General features: G+C 40.3%; 1 protein-coding gene across 2 annotated transcripts in view; it reads left to right on the forward strand.

Moving 5' to 3' along the window:
- The first annotated feature begins 555 nt into the window (after window positions 1–555).
- clmna (calmin a) overlaps window positions 556–21,575 on the forward strand; it is a 50,086-nt gene continuing 29,066 nt past the window's right edge. For both annotated transcript variants that reach the window (XM_044375219.1, XM_044375220.1), the window contains exon 1: window positions 556–978. In XM_044375219.1, the coding sequence (XP_044231154.1) occupies window positions 894–978 (85 nt within the window). In that variant the 5' untranslated portion in view covers window positions 556–893. The remainder of the gene's footprint in view (window positions 979–21,575) is intronic.

Below are 21,575 nucleotides of genomic sequence, written 5' to 3' on the forward strand. Positions count from 1 at the left end.
AGTTATACAAAGACGTCTTCTGTCATCTTTAAAATAGATCATTAAACACACAACAGGCTAAACACAAGGCTACTTAAACACACAGCCTCTTCCTTGCTGATTACTGGTGTGTGTGTGTGTGTGTGAGAGAGAGAGAGAGAGATAGAGAGAGAGAGAGAGAGAGAGAGAGAGAGAGAGAGAGAGAGAAAATTGTTGCAGAGTTCTCTCTTATTTGTATCTATTTTTATTTACATTTTTCTATTTTTATTTTAAGTTAAAGTTATCTATCTATCTATCTATCTATCTATCTATCTATCTATCTATCTATCTATCTATCTATCTGTCTGTCTTAGAGGCGAAATCATAATTCTTCTGTTTATGCACATTTTATGTTGTTTTTATTTCACACTTGCTTTGGTTTTGTAAACATACAGTATGTTTCCCACGCCAATAAAGCCCCTTTGAATTAAACTGAATGGGACTGAGAGAGAGAGAGAGAGAGAGAGAGAGAGAGAGAGAGAGAGAGAGAGAGAGAGAGAGAGAGAGAGAGAGGTGGGCGGGGTCTGGATCAGCTCCATCCCACCTCGGAAATACCAACCAGGTGCTGCAGCTCCTTCCTCCCCCTGCTCTCCAGTCATCTCCGCGGGCTCTCCTCACACAGCTCCATCGCTACCAGCGCAGCGCTGTGAAGGAGAGAAGTCCGCAGCAAACACCAGCCATGTCCGGCCACTGAGTCACCGCTCCCCGTCATCTCAGCCTTGTGTGCCCGGCTTGCATGGGTCCCGGTCGGCCGGCAGGACAATAAGACAGCCCGCCTGCCCGCTGCAGCAGCAGCAGCAGCTTCGCCTCCTCCAGCCGGGGAGCTTTCTGAGTGTTCCTGCCCGGGATCCCTGCAGCACTCTCCGCGGGTCCAGATGGCTGGACACGAGTGGGAGGACTGGTTCGAGCGGGAGGAATTTATCGGACAGATCAGCGACATCCGAGTACAGAACCTGCAAGGTAGGAGCATCCTGCTGTTTTGACTGTTTGATAACAGAGCGGAGCTGTGGGAGCGCGGTGAGTGGCCTGGCCACGCATGCACGACCTCAGTGCAAAACTGTGTGCATGCTGCGACTCACGCACAGAATGGGGTTGGTATGTTGGGAACTTTTGAGACTATGATTTTCATCACATCACAGCAGCCCGCAGAGTCCCAAACTTTCCAGATCTGCCTCAAACAGGTCTGCACTGTGTCCCAGTGTGAGCTCTGAGTCCTTTTATAACCGCGCTGTTTGCAGAGGACTTTACACACAACAGTAGAACTGGCCGCTCTGGTCTGGAGGTATTTAATTCATGAAGAGCACAGAGTGAGAAAACAGTTGTAGTGTAAAGTTCATGTAGAAGCATTACTACAAGCAGACACACTTTAAATATGTGCGGAAGATTCATTTTAGAAGGTATTAACCATTTCACTGATTAGTCGACAGTTGAACAGCCTATGAATTGTTCTCCATCATGTAGAAATCAATGGATTCATAGAGATATTCAGGGTTGCAACTAATGATTATTTTCATTATTGATTAATCGATTAGTTGTTTGGTTTATAAAATGAAGCTGTAGATAAAATGTCAGAATAGTGAAAAATGCCAATCACATTTTCTTTAAAGTCCAAGCTGATGTCCTCAAATGTCTTGTTTGTCCTGACCAACAGTCCACAACTACAATATTCAGTTTACGGTCATAGAGGACTAAAGAAATCATTCACTTATGAGAAGGTGGAATCAGAGTATGTGGAGAGATGATTCACAACTTTTCCAATATTGATTTTACTCTATATACCTGGCAGATTATGTAATTGGCATTGTGTGTGTGTCTGTGTGTGGTGTGTTTATGGGTGTCTGTCAAATGTCAGATCAGCAAATGTCTAACAACGTCAAATCAGCAGCAGAATGAGAGTATCATGGTCATTATAAACATGTACAGTCAGAGTAGATGTCATGGTCTTTGCAAAAAGTCAGTTAGCACTGCACTACCATACAGTTGGGGGACTTAATGAATGGTAATAGAAGCTGAGATATCTGAGGATTTTAGTAGATGGATGAAACTCCAAAAACACTGGATTCTACATTTCCCATAATGCAACTGCATCCTTCATTGGACCGTCTCTGCCTGGTAAATTCCCATGTCTGTCAAACTCCACACTCCTAGTTTTAAGGCAAACTTTTTGTTATCTCCACACCCAAAGCTGAGATGATCCTGATGACATCATCAGGGCCGTACAGTCTGAAAATAATGCACCTTATCTGGCCAATCAGAATCCGGCTCTGACCAGTAATTTTAACTTGACTGTTTACAGAGAAACTGTCATCTGAACGAGGTAGGAAGCAGTGCGTGGTTGTGTATTTGATATTTTTCTCCAGAGCCACAGAAAGCGTTATACAACAGTACAACTGACTTTGAGGTTTTAAATTCAGTGGAATACCCCTTAAAGTCTCTTTTAGAGTGGTAAAGCAGAACCTGTTTGAACCTGTATTTGTACTTGGGTGTACCTGGGTGGCAAAGCAGAGATATTGGGTGTGATATTAGGTCTAAAATATCTCCTTCTGTGTTTAATAGTAATCCTACAGATCCCAGAATTCCTCTAAACAACCTCTAGAGATGGGGGGTGGAGGGGGACATTGTTGTATTCAATGAAGAATTGATGTGGGAACAAAATGTGAATCTGGTAATCCAAGCAGCTACTGAGTGATGGAAACCTTCCCTCTCATGTAGCTGCATTGCATTCTGGTCTATTTTCTGCTCCTGTGGGTGTAGAACTTGTTCTCTCTTTTTCTCTCCTCCACTAGATTTATTCCTGTACGACTGTTGGGGATTGCAGCAGGTTGAAAGAAGTTACTTTTGATATTGATGGACGGACAGTGAAACCTGTTGTTCATGGCTGATATTATTTTAGATATCAAATTTCACTGATGCCACAGGAAGTTTGTGGAATGATGTCACACCAGATATTCACACAAATAAGATCCAGCAAGTTACATCACATGAGCACGGAAGTTCATTTTGACCTGGGAAACATTTATTTTAATAACTTAAGTGTTATCATATGACTGTACTCAGGTCATATCATTTTTCAATTTTCTGCTGAACAAGGTTTTTGTCATGAGGGAGTTTTTCCTTTATTGCCATTAGTTTGAAAAGTAAAGTTTATTTATCTATTGGTTCATTTAGCAAGACATTACTATAAATGCACCAGAGATAATATACTATTTTGGTACATGTTGCAGACCACACTGGAACACTAACATACAGGCCAACATGTCTTTGTTCAGCTGTTGAACTGGAGTGATCCTGTAAATCTTGTGGGAATATCTAATATACTGTATGTGTTGCCAGTGTGCCAAACAGGGCTTAACAAGGACTAGAGGAGCAGACTAACAATAATTGCTCTTTAAAGTGGAAGTAATTGATTTAATGAGTGTGGTGAGAATGAAAGCTTTGTTTGGCTCTAACCCAGTTCATCCCAAAGCCTGTAACAAGTAGGCCTCTAAAAACACCAGACTACATTCACACCATCTCTGCATATCATGTGTTGATGCAGAGTAGTGTAACAGTAGGCTGAGATGGAGTATTAAATGATAGGACTGTTAGTGATAGATCATAGATGATGATATCTCATTAACTTGTGTTGTTTGGTGCTGGGCAGGTAGTGTACAGAGCGTTTTCAATGAAAAACAGGTTGTTGAGAACACTGAGACTGAACCAAAAACAGTCAGCTGCATGTATGAAACCAAGACAACGAGCTGAAAGTCACTAATACGCCTCCTGGTACTGACGGGAACTGAAGAGTAAAGACAAGAGCCTTTAAAGAGAGACTATACAACAGCAGCCACTGTGATTACAGTGATAATTATGGGATAATGCTAATGCTAAAACATAAGGCAGTGGTAGGCAAATAGCATCCCGTGAGCCAAATCTGTCCCTCCTGCAAAAATACTTGGCCCGTATATGAAAGCTAGCTTACATCAAAACTTTTGCATCATTTTCCAAAAGTCTTCTGTAGACAACAAAATAAACACAAGGCTCATGTGAATCCCGGTGAATACAGTATCACCTTGTTGCATCTTTTTCTTAAAACTATGACTACCAGGAATTATATTTTAATGTGTCAATTCTAACACTGATTTAATTCCACAACTGTAATCTATTGGAGAACAGGTTTATTTTTCAAAAACAGATAGTTGGCTGTCTAATAGAGTACGTGTATTGATGTCATGTTTTTTTTAAGGCAACAAAAACAGAATTTTCAATCAACCATAAATGAAGCAGGCTTATCATGTGTAGATCATCAATAAGGAAGTGCAACACAAGAACATTCACATATGAGTCATTGTTAGCCAAATGCGTTTTAAATGAGCTGTAACTTACTAATGTGAAACTTGACATCTGATACAATCCAAAACAGTGTTATAAAAAGAAATAAATAAAACATCTAGTCCTGAGTTTCATATGCACAAGACCCCCAGTGAAAAATCCTGGAAAAACTGGCTAACTGGCTAAAAACTAACTGCTGACATAGAGTAACAGTAGCACAAAAAGAGAAGAGTCAGCAAACTGACTCAATAATGTTATACAGTAAAATCTATCTTAAGCTAGCTAACATTTGCTAAAATTAGCCACCATAAGCTACAGGTATACCAGACAAAGTAAAGCTGTAGCAGTAAAACTGCTGACTATAAACTGAGCAAAGACGTGTTTTAATCGTTATAAGTTCAACTTTTCATTTTTAAGATGAAGAATGTATTATTTCTTCTTTCAAAAGTTGCATAGTCTCACTTTAAATATCCAAACCTTATGCAGAAGATTAGCGTGATGCTCCTCACTACCATGACTGTATGTGATGAAGGCTTCCTTCCTCCTAATGGGCTTGAAACATGATAGATGCTGGATGGAGATGGATGGATAAAGTGGTCCGCCCCCACGTGTGCCAGTGACAACACACACACAAGTAGATTAAAGTGAACTGTGTATCTTATTGCACCTGGTGAGCAACTGTTGCCCTGGAAACACACAACCGTGAGTCACAATCTGAAGTCAGGGACGATACAAAGAAGACAGAAATGTATTAGAATGGAATACTGCTGATACTTCTTATATTTGTCATAGGCTTGTGTGTCTATTCAGGGTAAATTCAGTTGGCTGTTCTATGCAAACCCTGGATTTGGTTCAGGCACCGGCGTGAAATTACATAGTTCACACATCGTGAGTCACTTTTCAGGCAGAAGACTTGTTAGTGTCGCATTTTTGGTTACAATGCATTGGATTTGGCATCAGCTACTGAGTGTCAAACCCATAAGAATGTGCTAAACATATTACAACAGCCCACAACCTGTGCTGTCTCTGCTGGATATGCGCACTAATGACTAGGTTGCATATTCACTACATGTCAGTTGCACGAGGGCTTCAGCTCTCTACATTGGTCCTGGCAATAAACGGAGCTGTTTTCCTTTGTGAACTTGGACATTTTCCAGCCTCTTGAAAAGATGCAGAAGTTTTCTACTTTTTGTCCATATTCTCTGCAACGCTGCCATATGAGCCCGAGCCATCTGATGAGAGGCTGGAGTGTGTGTGTGTGTGTGTGATTCTCAGCATGAAAGCTGGAAGAGCAGCTAGCGCTTTAAAACAATGGCCCGGAGGCTCTTACATAACACATGATGAGATGGTGAGAGAGGGAGAGCAGTTCCCTCTGCAGTACAGTGCTGGAGTCCCTGAACTGAACATTCCCACATCACACATCCCACACAGCTCTCTCTCTCTCTCTCTCTCTCCCCCTCACACACACACACACACACACACACACACACACACACACACACACACACACACACACACACACACAAACACTGCCTCCCACCTCATTCGGATGCAGTTTTCTCTCTCTGAGAACAGTTAACATTACTGGTCTGAGCTCTGGCACAAGATTATGCTAGTAGAAAACTGGATTCTGATTGGCTGGAGAACATGCATTATTTTCAGATAACTGTAAAGCTTTGATGATGTCATCAGGGATTATCTCAGCTTGCACTTGGAGACTTCAAATTGTTAATAGAAAGCCTGCATTAAAAAACATGGTGCATGGGGTTTTAAACAGGCAGCGAGGGTCTAATGAAAGATGACATTAAGTTGCATTATGGGAAATGTAGGATCTATAGTTTTTGAGGTTTAACTCTAAATCTAGAGATTAAAAGTCTTGTCTTGTCCTTTTTGAGCGTTCATCTTTTTAAATCCCAACTTTCTGGACGTGTAATTCCAACTCACTTGTGTGGCCCCTTGAAGTTCAGCCTGTGGAAACATGAAATGTGTCAGCAGTAGATAGCGGAGGGAAACAATATGGAGATGGAAAATAGGGTAACAAGGTTTTGATTGGAGAGAAACTGACCAAAATAGAACAGAATAATATGAAGTCTTAGAGGACTCCTCCTATGTGTTGTGGTTGTTACTAGGCTGCAGCTTCTCCCACTTAGTTAGTAAAGTAACGTTTATCCAAAGGTTCACAAAAACAGTGCCAACACAAAGTTTCTATTTAAAGAATGTTCTGACCTGTATTTAGGGGCAGAACACGTTTAATCTTTGGAAAGTATCGTCAGGTGTTTGATAAGAGCATGACTCATGCTGTACTGCCCCCAAATGCCCCAGTAAACATAGTGTGTATTTTCAGGAGAAAAGAAAAAGAAAAGAATAGTAAGAAACAAACATTCCAAAACATGCTGGGTGGTATACTGATTCATCTGCTATACTGGTTTTAATTTCCCTTACAGTATGAATTTTTCAGATACCACCATACTGGTGCATAGCTGAAATCATTGCTGTAACTCTTCAATAGGCGACAGATTATACAATATAATCGCTGCAAAGAGCGCTACAGTCAGGACAAGCTGTGTAGATAATATTGAGAGCCTTCAGCCAGTCGTATTAGAGTATTCTCTACGGTCATGATATAAGGTTAAATTATATACCACTGCTATAAATGAAGCCTCAGAGAAGCAAGTTAATACCAGATATATTAGCAGGGAATTAAAGCAGCTGAGATAATGGGATTTAATAGAAGCTTCTTGTTATTAAAAAGGTTTAAGGCTCAGTTTAAACAGAACATTTAGCTGATGTAGATGTTGTTGAGAGACACATTTGAAGTAAATGATGATACAGATTGAACATGATCATGGTTCATTGCCTTTTCTTCAGTGCATATGCTAATTATTCCAGAAAGACTGGAAATGAAATTGCGTCTCTCTATGGAATTGTGTCTCAATCCTGTGTGTGATGGGAATCATTTTTATCACATAAATAACAATATGATGTGTCTCTCCGGTCTGCTGCTTGAAAAATGGACTCCCGATTGAAATGTGTGTGTGTGTGAGTGAGTGTGTGTGTGTGTGGTGTTTGAGACTGTGCGAAGGTGTGTGCGGTACACCATCTGTCAGCGTGTCCATGTGCAGTCCTGTGCAGCACAGAGGTCAAACCTGTATCTATTGTGAGAGGCAGAAACATGTGTAAAGGATTCCCCCCCGTAAACCAGCGTGCTGAACAACAAACTACAGCGGGTCAAGGAGAGTTCAGACAAGCCAAACACTGAGGGCTTCTCTCACTGTGCTCTGTTGACTCTCCGCGTCTGAGCGAGACGGTCAGACAGCAAACAACAGTGACAGCGCAGCCTCTTGCTGCTCACATTGGGCTGAATGTGTCGGTTCTTGAACGTGCGCCCAGTCCCCCCCCTACATCCAGGAGCAGAGTGGATGGCACGGAGCCTCGGCCTTCACAAACTCTCTGCTATGAGTTATTCGGAGGTTAGAAGGGGGGCGGTGGTGGCAACAAAGGTCCCTTTTCTTCAATTCATCCCCTCATTCTTTTTGAATTTCCTCTTCCATATTGTTCCTGCAGCAAAGCCTCTGTAAACAGTTTCAGATGTCCGCTTTGTTCACAGCAAATAGGCTCTCTCTACCCAAACCCTCAGGCTGATATTTACTGTGTAACAGCAGCGTTTTTCATGAGGCAGCACATGTTAAACACACACATTAAGGCTGCATGATATTTGAAAAAACTGACATGGGGATATTTTTTTTTCCTATTGAAAATTGTGGAGGGGGGGGGGGGGGGACTCAGCAGCCAGACATTTCTCCAGTCTCTGTTTAAAAGTGGCTGATATTGTCACTCGAGTGAGAATTGCTGGTCCACCTTAAAAGGTCAGTCCACCTTAAGTGAGACTGGTCGGGTTAGGCTAACCCGTTGTGGCTAACTTCGGGGCTAATAATCTAGATCTAGAGCTGGATTCATGATGAAGATTAGAAGACAAGCTTGATTATTGAATGGATTTATTTGATTGTGAAAGCTGTTTCAGTTTCTTCTCTATTATTTGGATTTAGAAATGTGTACGCAGCACTCTGGTCCCGGCTTGAATTCATTTAGTAAAACTTCCCCTTCAAATAGTTTTTTGTGATTGGGCAACAGATTTTTGACCCAGCCCTGGAATTTTCTTTTTAATGTCGTGAGATGAAGATAAGATGGAAACTAAAACGTGTGTATTTCCATGGAAGTAAAGCAAAAATACACTGTGAGAAAGCAGGCGTGACACTGTCGAGCAGATGCTAGTGATGATGTATTGGGTGAGTTCTGCTGGCTGACTTAAAGCAAAGTGCATTAAAAGCAGTGATTGAAGCCAAATGTGGCAACTATTTCTGTTCACGAGCCTGCCTAATTTGATTTGGTCGTAGAGAGTACTGTGACCTTAAGGGCACGACTCCTTACAAATAAATGTTAAGAGTAGCAGTCTCAGTGGCTCCAGCCATGAGGTCCAGCTGCCTGCTCTGGAGTATCCATTTTTCTTAGATTTGGGGGAACCTTAAAAACCTCGTCACTCACTCTGACATGCTTGTTTTTGTTTAGTTGTGATCAATTTAGTTAATAGATGACAGCATTTTCTGTGTGCTCTTTCTCCCTACTTAATGACTAGTGATGATGATAGTAATGATGATAGTGATTCCTATCTTACTAGAGTGGATTAAAGCAGTTGTATTGGTATAATGTGTACAGAGGAGCCTGTTCCCACTGAATTCCCCTCTGACAGGACTGAAAGACGTATGACGTAATTCAACCGATGATGTCATGATAACATAAGATGACAGATCATATGATTAAGCTCTATATTCATTACATAATTACTTAGGAATATACTACCCCATTGAAGTTTGTTATGGAAAAGGTGTGTTGTCATTTCTATGTGTTAACAGGTGTTATTATGGGATGAGTTGCAACAAAGCTGTGCAAACAGGATTTCCAAAGAGGAATTCAGAGGATTTTATGCAAATACTACTGCAGCAGCCTGTACAGCATGTCTTCTTTCCAGTTCCAGACTTTGCATGTAATATTCATTTGCTTAGACAAAGTTGCTGTGCTTCTCTCTGTTGATGTTTCAGTACAGAGAATAAGAGCCTCTGCTCCAGCTCTCTTGTTAACAGAGGACTGCCTCCACAGGTTGAGAGGGTGGAAACAACAGCAGAGCTCTATGGACCAATACTGTAGTTGAGCGGTTTTTACCAATATGCCAAATAGTTTTTGATTTATTATGCTTTTGGATTACAAATGTCCCACCCTCTATCCCCATGCAGTGGCTGAAAGCTAATCCAACAGGCTTTGATCAAGAGATTGTTTCTGGGTTTGATCCTTCCAAGGGTCATTCTGTCCCTTGTATCCATTCATCAACTGTTTGGCACACACTTTCAGCCACCCAGCCTTCACAAGCAAAGCTACTGATTCACAATCATTCAGTCACACTCTCTTATTTCCACAGATTAGCTTCAAATTCAGTAAATTCAACAGATGGAGGAGGTTTTTATTATTAGCCATGCAAGCAGTGTAGCTGTAGGGGTGTTGGTCTGTCAGTCTGTCACTTTGCTCCAGACTGAAATGTCAACAGCTATCAGATGGCTTGCCATGAAACTCCTACTGACTTTCTATCTCTATTTGATCTCCTGACTTTTCCTGTGGTGTCACCATGAGGTTCACATTAGTGGTTTTTAGTGAAATGTCTGACAGCTATTGGTTGGATTGCCATGACATTTGGTACAGACATTCATGTTCCCCTCTTGATGAATTATGATGACACTCCCATCAGCCTCTGTTGTATTTTGTCTTTATTGTGCTTATTAGCATGTAATAAAATAACATGCAACTATAGCAATTTAAGCTGGTTTGACTTTGAGCTGATGCTTAAGTAGCAAAGCCACATTCACACACTGTATTCCAATTCTATAACATAACAGCAAGTATGGACTGAAACTCTGAGGGTACTCAGCATGTGTGGGCTGATGGGCCACTTGATGAATAAGCACCTGGTTTCTGTGGAGGAGGTGTTGAGAGATCAGCAGTGTCACCCAACTGGAAGGGCTCCAGAGTTTGTACTGAAGGTATCCTCATTTCATAAAGTCTTTTCTTCACTTACAAGAAACAGGATCTTCCAACAGATATTCACTTCAGCTAAGACTGAGCTATGCTTTTCCCCTTTCTTGTAGTGACTGGATGGTTTAATGACTGATTTTAATATGCAACATAGTCTTTTATTAATTACAAACTGACAAAAATAACATACATAAGCCATTTCTGTACTCTACAGGTATGCTGCCTCTATAATACTGCAAAGCAGGGAGCACATCTGTCAGGTTACATAACTGACAAACAGCTGTGATGTCTTACCTGCTGTCATCTGAGTTACACTTTGACCATATTTGATTTATGTGTTGGTGGATAATTGAAGGCAGAGTTGGGCAGCACGTATATCAAGTATACACATACTGTACTGTACATCACTGAGAACTGAGCAGAGCTGGACATGATCCAAGTCCAAGACTACAATAGTTAACGGTAGCAAATAAACAGCTAGCTATAATAAGGTCAAACAGACTGATCTTAAAACTATTTAAGGCTGTTAAGTAAATATTACGGTTGAACCATTTCACAGATAAATATCATGGTGTAATCTGTATATACTGGTAAAAAGTCTCTAAATATAAAAATGTTTATATTTCCCACCCTCAATTACAATGCCTTATTTGGGAACAGCAACAATATCCCAGCAATACTAGTGACTTCCCTCCTGTTTCATCTGAATTTAAAGAACATGCTTTAAGACAATAAAACTACTCTTAAAAAGACATCTGCTCCTCCTTCCTCACTGAAACATCCACAATCTATGAATATGCAAGTATGCATACTGGACAATGATTGGCTACAAACAAGTAGCCTAGTTGTTTGGATGCATTCTGACATACATTCCTCTTGCCTAGTAGAGCTTAAACTCACTCCCAGTGTCTCCACCAAGCAATTACCTGTAAAGCCACGGCCCGGTAAGTGCCCTGAAAGAGCCGAAAGAAGTCTGGAAAGTGCTTCTATTATAAAGCTACACCCATTTTACCCCCTCTAAAAATACCTCAGCTCTTTTTTAAAAGGTCAGTGGTTATATTGTGAGATAAACCTCCAGCGAGGGGTGATGTAAGCCCGGGTTAGCTCACTCTTTGTGTGCAGTCTGCGATTGGTCCGGAAGGCAGGTTTTTATGAGATGCAGGTGGCTTTTTGCGCGGCCGGGGTAAGAGAAATGGCTCGGCACTAACACACTCTACTGAAGCAGAGCTGCCTTTGAAGGGTTAACAGAGATGCTAACAGAGAGCCTTGTGCCTCACCACGCAGTGTTTCTAAGAGACGACGCTCTCAGGTTGACCTGCGGCCCCCGGGGGTGTTCGCTGAGCAGGTATGAGCGGCACAGAAAAACACCCACCCACCAGGGATTGCTTTTCAATTTTCCACTGATTCAACCTGAGCTGCTATCTCTCTCTCCTGGTCTTTCACTTCGTTTTCCCCTTGCAGTCAGAAAAGGTTTTATGCCATCTTTGTTTATGTGAACTGAAAATGCTCAGTTTATCTTGTAAACCTGCTTTTTTTTTTTTTTACCCAGATCTGTCCTCCTTTTTTTAACTCAATGCTTAGTTTTTTTGTTCTTAGGATTGCAGTTGCTCTTTATTCTCAGGTGTGTGAGCTTATCATTTTAATCTTACCCATGAGCTTCTTTTCAGATGCGGCTGCTTTGTGTAATCTGTTTGGAATGTTGAAGATGGTTGATGCAGGATGACATCAGTCAGTTTGCCGTGTGTTGAGCTCTCAGCAGCATAGTTGAACATTTCAGACAGGAGCTTCCTCAAAGACACTTTCTCTGATTTGATCTAAGAGATCAAAGACTCATTATCACCTTGGCTGTCTTATGTCTGTCTGTCTGCAGTCAGGTAGAAAGTACGGTGGCCCTGAGAGCTCAACGTACTGCAGCTTAAAAAAACACATGCAAATAGATAAAATGCAAATGAAGAAAACACCAATTTTACAACACATGGAGCATTTCTTTTATTGAAATGATTCATATGTGTTGTCAAACTGGTGTAGATGTTCTCTTCATTTGCTTTTGTTTCATCTATTTGCATGTGTTTTCTAAGTTGCAGTGTGTTGAGCTCTCAGGGCCACTGTAATATAGAGCTTAATGGTTCCAGTCTGTTTCTAACATGTCTCTAGCCTTCATATATTTATTTTATTTGCTCTGAACTACAGTCTGCAGAGACAGAGAGCTGAATGTCGGTGGTGTCTGGATACAGCTGAAGAGGAGAGACAAACAAGTAGCCTCCGCCTGGACTGACTCATGTCAGACAAACACACATGCTCCTATACATTTACCTCTTTTTTAAGAATGTGTATATTGTCAGTCAAACTGAATTACCCTCACTTTTTCTGTGAGAAACAGCCTCAAGCTTCTGAGTGGGGGTTTCCCATGTGGTCGGCTGACTGACAGCTGAGAGCCAGCCTTGCTAGAAGACACCCTTACACCCTTATCCTGATGCTCTGCTGACTGCAGAACTTACTGTGGCCTAGAAACGTTGATAGAATATTAGCATTAATCCATAAATCATCTTTTGTGGTGTCATATCCATACTGTTGATTAAATTCTTACCCTTCCTGAGCCCCATCTTTATTGCCTTGCAGTAAGACAGCTGTCTATTTTCAGGTGTCTTTGTGGTTATAAAGTGTCTCTACGTGTTTCTTGAGTCTGACAAGGCATGAAAAGAAACAGAAAACGACTGGTCTTCCTTACGCTGCATTACCTAATATATAAACAGTTCTTTGATGCTGCAGTGGAGATGTCCAATAATGTTCTAAGGCTAAACTAAAGCTTTCTGCTGTATATTCTGATGGAGTTTGAAACCAGTCACTGATGGAATTCAATGAAGTGTAGCGGGGGAGTTAAACCACTGCCTTGTAGGGGTGTAACCATTACTCACTTACCTTGAATGACTGCGAAACAAGATGTAATTCCCCGACCCCAATACAACTGGTCTCATTACCTACATCTGTAAGTATGTTTTTACCTACCCTGGTATGCAGTGTTATTAATGTTAACACTATTAAGTATGTCAAAGTGGGCTCCAGAACCCCCTCCTAACACGGGAGCTACCTGGAGTGTAAGTGTGCACTAGCCTGTTAACTCAAGCTAACTTCAGCACAAACCCTCCCCCCCCTTTCTATATCTGGCAGGGAAGGTGAGACACCTCTACTCCAAAGTAAGTCCTTAACCAACAACATGAACCAGTATACTGAGCAACAATGAAATAATGAATGAATGAATATGAAAGTTGTAATTCAATCTTTTCTTACACCAGAGTTTTTCTAACAAAACCAGTGAATGTTCAACAGTTCACATAGGAAATCAAATATTCCACTTATATTCCTGTATGAAACACAATGTCTCAACTTAAATCTTTGTCTCAGTCTATAAAGTGTCCATGTTTATGAATTTCCATGAGTAATTTCCCATACACAGTAGCAGATAATCATCCACTAACAGATTGGACTGGATTACTTTAACAGTCACACATTCACCATTCAGTTCAAGAAGACAAGTCAATATACGTCGGTCCTTGGTATAATAGTAGAAACAAGAACAATATATCAGTGTGCAGAGACGAGCAGGGATGGATGAGATGAGTCACTGGGGGAGTTTAGTCTAGATGGCAGGGAAACCGTTGGTTCAAATTCCCTTAGAATCCCTCACGACATGCTGTCTACCTGAACAACCACCACCATCTCAATGTACAACTCGATCCCGATCCCAAATGAACTCCATTCAACTCCTGACACAACCAATGTCTGCGCTGTCTGTCCTCAGACGCAACTTTCCTAGGTCTTCTCACTGATGACTCCCTGGCCGGAAACACACCAAACACTTAATTGGCTAATGGCCAATACATGAATCAGTTTGAAACATGTATTTCTTATTCTTCAACCAATTCTGTCTCCCGTCACTCTCAGTTCACGACCACCTCAGAGACACAAACCTGGTCCGTTTCCATGTGGAAATGTCCGAAGCTAAAGCAGTTATCTTTCACTTGTACTCGCCAGTAAAGTGCTACAGCCTGTAAAGCTTCAGCTTAAACTCCCATTTTGACGTCTGGCCCCTTTTTTCCAAGAGTATGCCTCGCTGGAAGCAGCAAATAAATGGCTTCACCATGACACAGGCAAAACATTGCTTCTACTCATTTTGGCATTTTCTCATCTTCTCCCATCTAGATGCACACCTCTCCACACGAACAGAGAACTCTGATAGGTCAACGCAAACATACAATTTATATACCTGACAGGACAAAACATCTTCCATCATCTGACTATGAAGAAATAATGTTCTTGTGTGCAAAGAACCACTTAGTTGCTCTTTAATTGAGCTGCTGTTAAAGGACGTTTTCAAGGTCAAGGGCCCACTGTGGATTTTGGTTTCCATCACTCACATTGAAATCACATTTGAAGGATCTTTTAATATCCAGTATGAACAGGAGGAATGATTACAGTGAGGAAAACCTCTCTCACTGTTCATATGGACACCTGACTGTTGTTTTAAGACAGACTTGAAAATGTGTGAACCTCTCCTTTAATAGACCCCTTGTCACTTTAAATGCTTTCAAAACAGAAAAAGCAGAAAGCAGGGAAAAAAAGGCACGTTCAGTTTCAGTTGTGACAGTGTGCTAAGCAGACAGTGTTTGGTCCAGGGGCAATGACACAAGGGCGAGCGCTTGCCTCCGGCCATTGACCAGTGATCACACAAACATGCTGACTAGATTAGAGGGAAGGATCGTGTTTCTGTTGTGCAACTAAAAAAAGATGGTTCAGAGGAAGAAGCGTTCTGCTGACTCTGTAGTATTCTCTACTGGCTGTAGAAAAATTAGTCTCTGAGACAAAACAGATAGGTGTTCAGACAAAAAACAGCACTGTAGTAACAATAAATCAAACTCAACTTTACTACTTACAGAAGCTCTTATTAATTATTTGTCTTGAAAAATGAACAGAAAATCGTGTCATATTTATTTACCATATTCTGTAGTTAAGAACACTTTAAGGTATTTGTTTTAATTTCCTGGAAATTCAAAGTAAAATGTGGCTCTTTTCACATCTTGCAACTACCAAAATAAGTAATATTATAGATTTGAATAGCACTTTTTTTTTCTTATAACTCCTGTTATCACAGTATGCCACCAGTCAGATCTTTTAGAGAACAGAGACATCATTTTAACAAACAGTTGTCGGTCAACTCAGCTGCTGAGATGTGAGAATGTAACATCACTGAAGAGAAGTCAGACAGGGCAAGAAACAAGATCAGACAGTTTAGTGGGTGCAGTTATTATAACTGACAGAAATGATAATGATGATGATGATGAAGACTACGCAAAAACCTACACAAGACCTGAGTTGAAATAAACCAGAATTTTCCTTCAACCCATTTGAGTTTAAATAAGTGCTCATATCTGGATAAGTTTCATCTTGTCATTGTTTTAGTTCAGGAGAGTGAATATAAACATAGAAGAAGCAGCACAGACTGTCACTGGGACTGTTTGGAAGTTGCATCATACCTGCTTATTATCCAAGTTTGTGATTTAAGCATAAAAATAATCCTCAAAGTAGACTGTTTGGATACGTAAAGCAAACTCAGTCTCATTCTGTTTAAACTGCCTTGCTCCATGACTTATTAACCCTTTCCAACAGATAAGCTTGGTGAGTAACTGAAATGTACAGATGGTGATTGGCCCACGTCTTATCTGTTTTCATTCCATCCAATCATTTATAGATATTAGCTCCTGCAGTGCTTTCTTTTACAGTTTTATTACAGTTTATAGACATCTTTATAAGGTGAACATGATGTTAGTCATGTGTCAGCGTTAACGATTACTCATAAAAAATAACCTCTCTGTTCCAAGTTGAGGTTATTTAAAAATAACTTTATTGATCGTACTATTGTGAGTGAAAAGTGTGGACAGTTACTGTATATGTTTAGTTTATTCCTATAATGAATGAATTGGTGAGTGAGAAAGACATGAGGAGACAGACTGGATGACTCTCCTGTAAATGATTGATTAGCCATTCAGAGCCACTGAAGCTAGCAGTCTCTGTTGTTGGACAGTCTCTTTGTCTGATCACTGCTCTGTGATTCTATAAAGTGCAGAGCTTTTGGAGTCAGGTTATGTAATCTTGCTTTGTCAGACAATGTCCCATCTAACCATCTATTTTTGCAACGTCAGTCGCTTTCTGTCTGTCCGACACGTTGGTGCAGAGAATGGCGATCACTAATCAGATTGCCATGGAAGTTGATATGGATATTCTCACAGCAGACATGTTGACTTGTCTAACAGGTGTGAATGATAACATTAACAATGGCTCAGTAAATAGAAGAGAGTTATCTTTATTGTACTTTTTCCTGCTATGACGAGTCCAAATGATTTGGTAGGGTAAACTCGAAGTTACTACAAGAACTTTCATTTTGTGTTGATTTTGTCAGCCCCTGTAGACAAAAGCAGTAGTGTTTCCCAGAGTGGAGAGTGAAGACTGCATTTCCCATGAGCACCACTGCTTCGTGTCATAGAGATCTGGCTAGCATGTGCATTTATTTTGGAAGCGAGTGAAAGAAGGATGCTACTTATTTTGAATACTATTTTTCTTTTTTAAACACAGCTGTTTGCAGGATGAATAGTGAGGAGGCATCACGAGACGGTTTCATAAGTTAAAAATTCCTTTTAGTAACTTTAACATTTCACTTCATTTCACTTCACTAGCAAAACGTTTTACTTTTTTAGTTAGAAACTTTTAGTTTTTTTTTGATGAACGAGGTCATTTCCACTCTATTAGTGCTGAATAATACCAAATATTACACCCAGATTGTATATAAACTATAAATTAATCAAAACAATTGTATATTAGACATATATGTAATAAATGTAGAAAAATGTGTATAATTCTATGTAATATGTTGTTATAAATAAATATAAATGATTGAGTGTGAACTTATTAATTACTTACCTAATATATTAATTGTATTATTATTACTAGTAGTAGTAATTTACAATTGCCATTTACAATTGAGAAAATATATATATTTGAAACTAGGATGTAGTTACACAAAAGATTATTTGCCTAGATAGGGTTTAACATTTCATAGCCTGTAGTAAAAATGATGATAATTCAGATAATGGTGTGGTAATGGTAACTGACATGCAAACATACATCTTTCTTATAACCTTACACGGATGTGAAATGATGTGGTGTTGATGCCCACCAGGTAAGATGATGATGATTTCTTCCAATAGGCAGGAGTTCAAAGAGCTTCTCTCTGATGGCTGCAGTTATGTAATACTGCTGGATGATGCAGCAGTGCAGTCTAAAGGGAAACCCCTGTCATGCTGCTGATGAATATTTCAAGAAAAAGCCCACATGTTATTCTTCATATTTTAGCGGTTACCATGAGAGGCATTCTGACACAAACTTACATTCATGTTCCCAGTCTGATTATGATGTTGAGAGGCACATGGGGACCTAAAATACAAAACAACTAGAATCATTAAAAGAGAGGAGATACTCAGGGAACATTTATCACTTGGTATCATTCATCTCCTGGGTCTGTGCTCAAAGACTTCCTGCTCTGAATTTGGGTTTTGCGTAGGTGGTTCCAGCACGTCTGCAGGCTTTCCTTTTTACCGTTTTATCAGTGTGGAAGAAGTCGTCTTCATGGCTCTAATTGGCACCCAGTGAGAACGAACGCTCTCAGCTAAACACTGAGGTACAAAAAAGGGGGTCCTCTACTTCCCATGTCATTTTATTCAGACACTCGAATGAAAGCAGGTAGAAAAATGGTTATTGTGGAATTCAGCCTGACATGGTGGCAATGTTACAGGTTTAAGAGACTGTATTCATCTGAGGTATGAAATCAGAACTGTTCATTTCTTTAAGTCAGTTACACCAAAGCATCTTTTCCCAAATGGGGTTGCAAGATAATTGCTAAAAAAATAAATAAATAAAGTAAATACATGGTCCTTGTAAATCAAACTCATTTTCAAGAAGTTTAATTCAAATTGGAAAACATTAAAACATGCTAAAAAACAGATTGCTTTAAGTATGTTGGGTTATCCTTGCTACAGAGTCCCTCTGGAAATAGGTTAGCACAGGTGGTAAAAAAAGTTAGACAGGCACTCTTACACCCTTTTACACCAAAATTAGCATGTATATGCAGGTTTGTTAAACATTGGTAAACGAGCTAAAAATAGGCAATTGAATCCTTTCCTACTGCCAGTAGACGAGTTTGCCTTTCTGCTTTTTTTCTGGTTCAATGTCACGGCTCGCAGCTAGTTAGCATGGCTAGCATCGTTAGCATAGCCGTGCCATGCTGTTTGTACCCCATAGACTGTATAAAAATACGGTGTAGCCGCGGTGTTTCCACTTTAACAGGACCATGCTGGGCAGGTGAAAAGTGTGTTTACAGTGTTTGTGTGCTCTGAAAGACGTCATAGCACAGATATAAAGTCGCAGAGCTGATGGACTGTTAGCCTAGCATGCTGATCATATGTAAACATGGATGAGACCATATGTTTGTTACTGTAATAACAAAGTGGGTATTACGTTGTTATTACACAGAGACCATACAGGAATATATGGATGAGACCCTATGTGACATCTGCAAATAGAAACAGATGAAAGAGCAGCCAGAAAAGGGGCAAAAATTGGCGTTCCCATGTGTCATGTTTCCATGACTACCGATCGGAGCTGGAGCCGATAAATATCCGTGACTACTGCAGAGTCATTTGACCCAGGAATGAATGCTGATTGTACCCTTTCACACTTAAGACAAAAGCCAGATTTTTTGTCCAGTGTGAAAGGGCACTGATCAAGCACTACAAGTAGTTTTAGTTTTACTTATGGTTTCCCCTGCAAGCACACACTTGCGTGAAGCTGTATTAGCAGTAGTGCTCTGGTACGCATGAAATCAAAGTACCAGTCCAAGTTAAACATGACAGATGACCACCTGACTGCAGGCTGCAGGGACTGTTGTAGACATGGTGACTTCAAATGAATATTTGTGTTGACATGTGCTTTAGGACTCTTATGTAGCCTAGTAGTGATTTTAAAAACAGTCCTTTCATAACTCTTGCCTGTTTGTTATTAAAAAGGTATCCACTAGCAAAGATGGTATACTATAAATAGCCAGGGTCTAAAAATGTTCAGATCTTAAATTGGGCTCTTGTGCCAAAACAAGTGGAGAACTCCTGTCTTAAAGTCTTCAACAGTGGATGGAAGCTCTGGCAGGCAGTTGTGGTAATATTTACTTGTTGCGTAGTGGTTACCACAGTTGTGATTGTGTTTGCTCTGCCCTGCTTTACTTTACCAGGCGTACAAGAAGCTCAGGTAGCCCGGCCTTTTACCTGTTCCTTGTCTGCACACAATTATAAGATGGACCAGATCCTACTTTGTTATCTAAAGATAGCTTAAATGAGCCACAGTGTTTAAAATACGTGCTGTGTGTGTGTGTGATCACCACTGTTTCTGTCAGATGCATAATTGTCTTTTATATCCATGAATCCTCCCTCTGAGGGAACACAGGACAATTAATTGACGTGCTTTGGTTAAGCTTCACAGAGCAAAGAGACACTGACGCCAGAAAACCCTACAAAAGTCATTGCCTGTCTAGTTCTTTTAATAGACGTGTGTTCATTTACAGCCTCCATAGAGTTAACTGCCTCTTAGTTATATTTGCTTACTCCTTCTGCACCCTCCCCTCCACCTCTCTGACGCCCAAAAACGTTATAAAAGAGTTATCATGTTAAACACATAGTTCATATAGCTGTCAAGAGGCTGTGGTTGGTATCTCAGCTGAGCCTGCTCTGTTTGCATGACAAGCACTCAAAGTCAGTGAGTGCTTATCTTAGACAAACTGCTCAGAGAGATGGATGGAAAGGAGGTAAAGAATAATATCAAGTTTAGTAAATGACTAAAAATAAATCACTTTTATGCTTCATGTAATGGTGTGATTTCCTGATGGGATGTCTCAAATCACTGACACTTGATTTTTTTACAACAGGAAACGTGTGTGAGTACGTGTGTGCACATGTTAAACATGTTGGCAGTCACTTCAGTAAGCTCACTTGATCCTCACTGTAAGAGGGGAAAAATAATGTTGCTGGTCTGGATGCACCTGTATGTCAGGAAGTGCTACAACTGTGTCATTCTCAGAGCAAATGATTGTGCATCACGAAACAATAATGTTAATTGTGTTCACTCATGCTGCTGTTTGTCAGGCGGTTCAGATCAGACACAGGTTGGGTATCACACAAGCAATATTAACATAGTGGAAAACATGCTGATTATTTTCATATTCAATGTTCAGGACCACCTCTTCTCTGCTAACATGACAAAAAGTCCTTTGTTAGCTCTTTTACACAGACTAATCCTGTTAGTGAAGGCAGCATCCACAGGTGTTGTTGACATCTTGGCACAGCGGAGAGTCAGACTTGTAATATGTGTGATAATTATGGGTGCAGCACCACATTAACTTTTACTACCAGAAGTGATTGTATGAGGAGGAATCCATCAATCCATTTTCTAATCTGTTTATCATGTGCAGGGTATAATAATTGAGTGATTTATTCATTTAGATGTGTTATTTAGCGTTCCACACCAAGCACCATGTTTATCTTCAAATACCAAGTACTGAATGTTTCAAATGAACCGCAAATTACCTGGAAGTTTGCAGCAGCCGTGTGAAAAACATTTATTTGATTGTTAGAATTCCTTGCTACTGAAATGAGACCACATCACCGTCCAGCCTATTCTGTTCCTGAACAGTGCCGGGCCTTGCATTAGCACTGAACTCAGTGTACGTGCAGCATCACAAGCAAGAGGTGTTTTTGGTTGTGGTGGTAAAACCAGTGTTTCTACAAAGTGTGAGATCTTGAAATAAAAACACAAAGTCTGGTCTCAGTCTGCGTTCTTGTCTATACTTGTGTTCTTGATGATCTTATCAATCATGACCCAAGTACTGACCTAACCAAGGTAAGGTTATAAGGTTCATGATTTTATTATTTTATTGTAATTGGATTGGACGTGTGTGTGTGTGTGTGTGTGTGTGTGTGTGTGTGTTTATGTATGAACTTTTAAAAAGAAGATTTTTAGAGTGTTTTATGCCTTTGATGGACAGTGTGAGTAGAGAGATGACAGGAAATCAGGGG

This window comes from Thunnus albacares, chromosome 15 (genome assembly GCF_914725855.1).
Source record: "Thunnus albacares chromosome 15, fThuAlb1.1, whole genome shotgun sequence".
In the NCBI taxonomy this organism is placed as follows: domain Eukaryota; kingdom Metazoa; phylum Chordata; class Actinopteri; order Scombriformes; family Scombridae; genus Thunnus; species Thunnus albacares.